Source organism: Pleuronectes platessa, chromosome 20 (genome assembly GCF_947347685.1).
Source record: "Pleuronectes platessa chromosome 20, fPlePla1.1, whole genome shotgun sequence".
Taxonomy (NCBI): Eukaryota; Metazoa; Chordata; class Actinopteri; order Pleuronectiformes; family Pleuronectidae; genus Pleuronectes; species Pleuronectes platessa.
Window position 1 is genome coordinate 20,357,364 of NC_070645.1, and position 7,338 is coordinate 20,364,701.

The 7,338-nt window shown below is 43.7% G+C and overlaps 1 protein-coding gene across 1 annotated transcript; it reads right to left on the reverse strand.

Annotated features, from left to right (window-relative positions):
• Positions 1-1,611: 1,611 nt before the first annotated feature.
• On the reverse strand, positions 1,612-6,277 carry eif5a (eukaryotic translation initiation factor 5A; the record flags this gene model as incomplete). Its single annotated transcript, XM_053412793.1, is given in 4 exon segments — positions 1,612-2,841; positions 3,517-3,648; positions 4,744-4,848; positions 5,617-6,277. Coding segments are annotated over 4 exon segments (504 nt in total). The 3' UTR covers positions 1,612-2,775.
• Positions 6,278-7,338: the final 1,061 nt, after the last annotated feature.

The window sequence follows — 7,338 nt, forward strand, 5'->3', positions numbered from 1 at the left end:
AGAATAAAGTTTGAAAAATTGAGATTAAAGTTAAAGCTTCAGAATTTAAACATGAAAACATGTTGAGGTAGTTCCACCTGGAATCTGAAGTGGTAGAAGTTCAGCTGCAGCTCGAACCTGGTCCAGAGAGAAGCTCGTTCATCATTCACACACTTTGATTTCCTGCAGAACAACTGAACCACAGTTATTACTTAACCTCAGAGCATGACGTCACGTCAGAGTGAGAGGATCACGTGACAGGGAGAACTTCCCGGAGAGGAAACTGAGACAGGTTCTACTTCTACTCTCAGGTTCTCTCAGGTTCTCTCAGGTTCACTCTGAAGCACTTTCCGTTGACTTCCTCCACTACAAGTAAAAGTCCTCCAGTCAAAACCTCACAGAAGTGAAAGTCTCTGGAAACTAACCACAATTCACTTCTGATCACTGATGTTCATACAGAGACACAATGTAATTTTATTGTTGAAAGGACAGAGACGTCAGGAACACAGAAAGGCTCTTGTTCTTTATATTCATTATTTCTTATTTTTCATACTTTATTCATTCACTTTTTTCAATTATATTCTGATACTTTATGTTTACCTATTTCATTATATTTTTTCAATTTCATACTCAACTATACTTGAGTTATATCTTTCACATTTTTTATTTTATATTTAATATGCCATGTTTTGTTTTACATATTTATACTTGAATATTTATTCATGTTAATAGTGTGAAATACCATCTATTAGTATTATTTATACTATAATTAAACACTTCTTTCTGTCTGAAGTCAAACTGCTCTCATCCTGCAGTTGTCGGTTTTTTTAATTGTTCATTATTTGAGAAATCTTAGACAAAACTTGATGTAACAGATTTATATTTTTGCAGTTTTTCCATCAAGCAAATGTTTTCTAATAAACCAGAAAGAAAGGAGCTGTGTTAATAAGTGGACTGATGTGTACATATATATATTGAACATCATACTAATTTGTTTCTCTCTTAAACATGCATTATTAAATCATATATTTTACAAGTAAACAGTATTCCCATATTAACCTCAGACGTCTGCAGTGCTGGGTGAGATGCAATAGTCTCCAAAACCTGTATAATTATTGTATAACCAGAATGATCATATAAGGCAGAGAAGCAGCTCCGGAGTGAGAAAATAAAACCAGCAGCACAGGTTTCATTGTTTTCTGTATTTTGTGCATTTACCTCGACCACAGGTTGTTTTCATCTGTGTGCGATTTGTGTCAGAAACAAATAAAAATCCATAACCACTGAAGCTGAACGTGGTTTCATTAGCACTGTTTGGCTACATCACTAACTGTAAGAAAACTCCAGAGACTCATTAAACTGGAGCTCAGCGTTTCACCACCTGTCCAGGTATCAGGTTTCTCATGGATTCTAGAGAACAGCTTGACATGGTTCACGTTACCTTCTACTTCAAATCAACAGTGAAAATGAAAAAGTAAATGTTCTGTAGTTTCACAAATAAAATGGTATTTTGAAAAAGAGTTTCCACTGGAGGCTGGAGAACTTCAAAATAAAGTTTCCTGTCTTGATCGAGGAGCTGCTGCTTTTTGACAGCTCGAGGAAACTTCAGGCAGAACATGTGAACAAAGTGAATTCTCTTCAAACTCATTATCAGGTTTATTATAGAAACAAAACCAGACAGACATAGTTTGCAGTTTTTGTCCATTTGTTTCATTATTTTATTTCTGCCATCTCCAGTCAGGTGACAAAGGCCTCGAGTGAACAAAAAGTTTGCAACTCTACCACCCTCCCCGATCGAGTCCCTCAAAAGATACACACACCTCACTGCAAACCGCCTCACACATTTCGGAGGCCCACACCGCTACACACTCATGCCTCTCAAAACAAAATTGAACACTCCTTTTGTACTGGGGGGTGGGGTGGGGGGGTATGACTGGGTCAGCGGAGCGCGCCCTCGACCGGAGAACGAGAGGCGTGAGTGCACAGGCTCCTCACAGCCCTCCAACTTCTACAGACCAGAGACCGGCGTCATGAGGGAAATCACTGAAGTTTGCTTCTGTTCATCTTGGGGTGGGGGTGGGGGGGGTGGGGGGGAAGAAAAAAATAGAACTACTCTTTTCTTGGTTTTAGAGGTTTGACATGCAGGGGGGGGGGGGGGGGGGGACCTCAAGTGCTTGGAAGTGCCTCGCCGCCACCGAACCCAGCGATTGGGGGTAAATCTGATCTAAGTGCACAGAATCCAGTCAGGAACCAGAGCACAGGCCAAACTGGGAAGCGACACGGCTGCTACTGGGACAATCTAAACCAGAATCTAGTATCTACAGGGGCGACCCTCCCTCCCTCCCTACAACTCAAGCTGCTGCCCTCCCCCTCCCGTCCCTCTAAAGGGTTCAACACCCGCTATGTTCAATCTAAAGAATATAAAAAAATAATCATACAAAAGCTGAATCCTGTTGTTATTTAAACATTCAGGAACGTGCGTGGCAGAAACCAAACACTTTGAAGGCGAAAATAAGCAGGAACGAGCGAGCGATCATTATTTTTGAAGTTGTTTTTATATAAAGTAGATCGTTGGCGAACAGAAACTTCAGTGATCGGGCGGAGGACCACGCAGCGAGCCGCGGGGGAACGTTCCAGAACAGCCACGAGGGGAGCCAACGCAAAAAGGAGAGAAATAAGATCAATGATGAATCACAACAGAATGATTGAGGTTGTCTGTGAAGGCCGACGCTTTGGTGACAGAACCGATGAGAATGCAAGAGACTGGTTGTGGGTGGTGCTTGTTGTCTGGTCTCCCTATTTGTTGGGCAGGACCTTGGTAGCGACAGCACACTCCTCCCCCATGGCACTGATCACGGTGACCTGTGGAGAGCACAGAGGTCCAGTCAGTCATCAGAATCCTCCTCTGCTCTAACTCAAGAGGAGAAGTCATGTCTGTTTTCAGAAGAGTGAAATTCACGTGTGTTCTTACTGCTGCTAACACATCATCTACACACAGTCTGGTTTCAGGTGACTACAAACATAGATATATATATAAAGGCTAGATGTCTCGGCAAATGGAGTTGAACGTCCGCACATGGCGGCCATCTTGCCACAGTCAGCTCGCTCCCCCATAACATTGTGTTGTAGCGGTACATGTACTTTTTAGATAACAATAACTTGCTCAATTTTCAACAGATTTTTAAACGGTTTGGTTTTTTATAAACGTCTGAGATGTGGTTATGAAACTGCATACTTATTAAAAAATAGAATAATGTTCCAAAATAGGTACACGATCTTCCTTTGCAAATATACATCAAGAGTTATTTTATTTTATTTAAAAAGTACATGTACCACTACCAACACAAAGTTATGGGTGAGTGAGCTGACTGTGGCAAGATGGCCGCCATGTACGACATCTAGCCTTTATATATATATATCTATGACTACAAATACATTCAATATGTTGACAGACCAGGAATCAGACTGGTGAAGCATCTTGTGACCCTCAGATGGATTTCTACATTAGTTTTTGATTCACAGAGAAGTGACACTTACCAGGAAATCCTCGCCTCCTTCGAACTTGGACTCGATCTCCTTGCCGATGTCGTTCTCGGGGACACGCAGGTCCTCCCTGACTTCACCGTTGTCGCCCAACAAGGACATGTAGCCTTCATTGATGTTGATCAGCTGGGGAGGGGAAAAGAGAACCATCAACCACATCTGCATGGACAAAATATGTTTTTAACCCTTTCTGTCCATTTGTTAGCAAGATTACGAAAAAGAAAACTACCGGAATGTTTACCACGAAACTCCATAGAGGGATGTGGTACGCATCAGGGAAGAGCCCATTAAGGTTTGGCCTGAATCCAGATCAGGAGGTGGATTCAAGAATAGTTTCCCCCTTTCTTTCTTTAACACCACGAGATGGGACGTTTTGACATTTTCACTTATTCACCCGTTCGTGGATCTGAATGAAAAAGACCAGATCTGTGCTCGACTCAGTCCCACTCTTGTTCTTAGGATCAGACGGAGTAGAACAACATTTACATTTTCTTTCTTGTTAATAAGAATAATTCACATGAAACCAGGACAGTGATCTACAGCTGCCCTGAGGTAAACAAGCCTCAGACGTCTCAGTGCCACGATGTCAACATGTAGGACACTGTCCATCGAAAAGTCACAATAATCACAAGATTTTAAAGATCTCTTTTGACTTATTTGTAGAACCTGAAATATACTTAATTCAAGTCAGTAGAGAATCAGTAGATGGAGTTTATGACTCCACTCAGCTCTACATGGTGTAATCCATCTTTCAAACCATAGGAACAAGTAAAGATAATTAAATAGGATAGTGTTTTCCCAAAGTCTAATATAATATGATTATTTGAGCGATTGAATCAGACTAACAAAGAATGGAAAATTGGGTCTAAACTTCTAACAGAAATTTCAGGAAAATGTTTGAAGCAATGTGAACAGAGTGAGTCACCTGCAAACATTTCAAATGTATAAATATCTTTGGTCTAAATCTTATTTTTTGCTTTCAAAGTTTTATCATATATTCAACAGCAAACACTAGTAAGTGATATTAGATTATTTTAGCTGCTGTCACCGTTTCCCAAACCCTCGAGCTCAGCTTCATACCCAACTGGATGAAAGTGAGTGATGATCTCAGTGGGAACAGATGGACGCTGGGTCACATGTCCTTCTCATGGAGTTATGCATTCTGAGCTGTGACACACGTGTGGAAGAACATGTCCGACATGTCAGGGAGCGGCTGCCTACCTGGTAGTCTAATCTCTTGATTGCGGGAACATCCATGTTGTGGGTGGAGGGGCACATATCTTCAAATTTCTTGTTGGTGAAGATGTCGATGCCGACCATATTAACCTGAGGAAGAAAGTGTAAGAGTTTAGTGATTCAGAAAGCTGCACACAGGACATCAAGTTAACTTCAAATAAACTTCAAGACAGCTTCATTTAAAAGATTCACTGATCAGGAATATATTCAATATTAAAAGTGGAACTAAAAAAAACCCACTCCTGAATTTAGCTGATAACAACTTTGAAAATGTACAGTCAGAATCTTGGTAAACCACATGAGGTCAAAGTACGTGTGGGAGCACCGTGGTGTTTGAAGAGGAGATAAGGAAACTGAAAAGATAAGGAGGCTTTATGAAGGCTCCGAGCCACAGGGCTCCCACGCCCCTCACATCTCACACTCACTGTTTTACCTTGTTACAGCTTTGTTATGAACCGTCAGGTCACTAAAGGTCAGAGTCGCTGTGTTCAGTTTTTATGCTCCGACTTTGAGAACTGCAGGAAACTGAAGACTTTCCTGTTCACTGTCTTTTATCAAGTTATTACTAATTCCTTACACTTGAGCTTCACTCTTCATTTCTTCTCCATGTAAATCTTTAATTTCTTAATGAAAGCTCTTTTTAAATGTCTTATGTTTAGAATTGTCTCGATGTTGAACTGTACAAAACAAATAATCCATCTTTTCACTGACGAGCTGCGTCTTCAGGGCCCGTTTGGAGAGTTTAGTCTGAACTATCAGAATCAAAACTTTTGTAGTTTCCGTTATTTCCCATAGCTCGACCAAGAAGGAGATAAAACACAGAGGACATCTTTGTCTATTGATGCTTTAAGGATCTACCTTAGCATGCCCGTGCTTGCCGGTCTTGGAGGTGGACATCTCCACGATTTTGCAGGGACGTCCCTTCAGCACCACGAAGCCGTTCTTGCGCAGAGCGGAGCACTGCATGGGGAAGGTGGCGGAGGCGCCGGACTCACCGGTCTGGAAGTCATGCTCGGTATCTGCCATGGTGCGATGAGTCAGGGGAGCTGCAGGAGACATTCACACGTCCATTAACATCAGCACAACACTTTTATATTCAAGACATGAAATATACCAACAGACGCCTTTCTGGGGATTTCCTGCTCTGTTCAAAACGAAGTTGATGCACTTTACTGAACTCATTTAAAAGTTAGAGTTGATTTCAAAGATCAGCAGCTAAGGTCTCAAATGATGTCAGAGATCAACGAGCTTCACTGATGAAACGTTCACTGGATAGAAGCCGACGGGTGGGGGGCGGGGGGGGGCTGTCTGGCTGACAACTGATTGGCAGTGGGAGCACGGGGGCAGGCGGACCAGTCGGTGAACGACGGCCACGCCATCATTTCCTTCAGTCGCCATCGGGACGTGAAGGGGATCTCGAGCTAATTTTGGTCCCTGGTCAAAAAACTCACTAACACTTTGAGTCTGCCACGGTAAAGAATATATCGTCACTTCCTCCCGGGTCAGATGACCCTGTGGTGGGGGGGGGGGGGGGCGGTGTTGTCAGTGAGTTTGATACGTCTAGAACAACAAACTCCTTGAACAACAACTGGAGTTGATCGTGTTTTCTTTGAGGAGGAACTTGCGTAGAGGACAAATGTTGGTGTTAGAGAGTTTGACTTCTGGTGGTTGTCTCAAATTCACTGTGTGTGTCCCCGGTGTGGCACATCAAAGGAACATCGTGTTTTCTTGTCTGTCCCTTGAGGACGAGAGACGCAGCTTCGCTCTGTTCCAGACGACTTTACTGATGACCACCGGGTCGTGAAGAGGATTCAACAAGTCAAAGCCCAGTGGCTGCTACTCTGCTGTTTCACCACCGAGACACCGGGCTGTAGAGGTTCTGGTGTCGAGTGTCTTCTGGTTGCTCTGGCGTCCATTTACTTCAGGACAATGGAAAGTGCTACTAAGTGGAAGGAGTTGGAGCTGATGGACGTTGAAGAGATCTGGGTAGGAAACAGGTTCACGCGTGGACGCAGAAGAACCTCAAGTGCCACCGGATCCACGTTGTTTCACATTGAAGCTGATACAAGTTGTGTTGACAGAGTTGGATCATTAAATCCTGTGTGTTGTGGAGTTGGATGTGTTAGGTTGTGTGTTCGAAGCCCCCTCACTGTCTCGTTGATCAACATCGCGAGATCTGAGGAGGGACAGAGACATCTGCACGCCCCCGCCCCCCCCCCCCCCCGGGTTCAGTGTAAGACAAGAAGTAAATATAAACCCGGGGACACGCGACATGTGGACAAACGATTAAATGACGTGAACACGAGGCTGGAACATGTCAGCAGCTCCAGGGGCCATTACACCCACCAGACCAGTGTGACACAACCCAGCACATCAGCTCACTGGTCACTATTAACCAGTTACTAACCAGCGCGTTACACTGGGTGACACTGGGTTAACGGCGCCGTTAGCCTGAAGGGAACCAGCTAGCCGGCCCGTGTTCCCCGGGCAGCTGGATAACGGTCAAGAGCCGGGGACCACCGGCGTCCTGGTTCATGTTGGGGGGGAAACCTTCTGACTGTGATCGGTGAAGCACCGGGC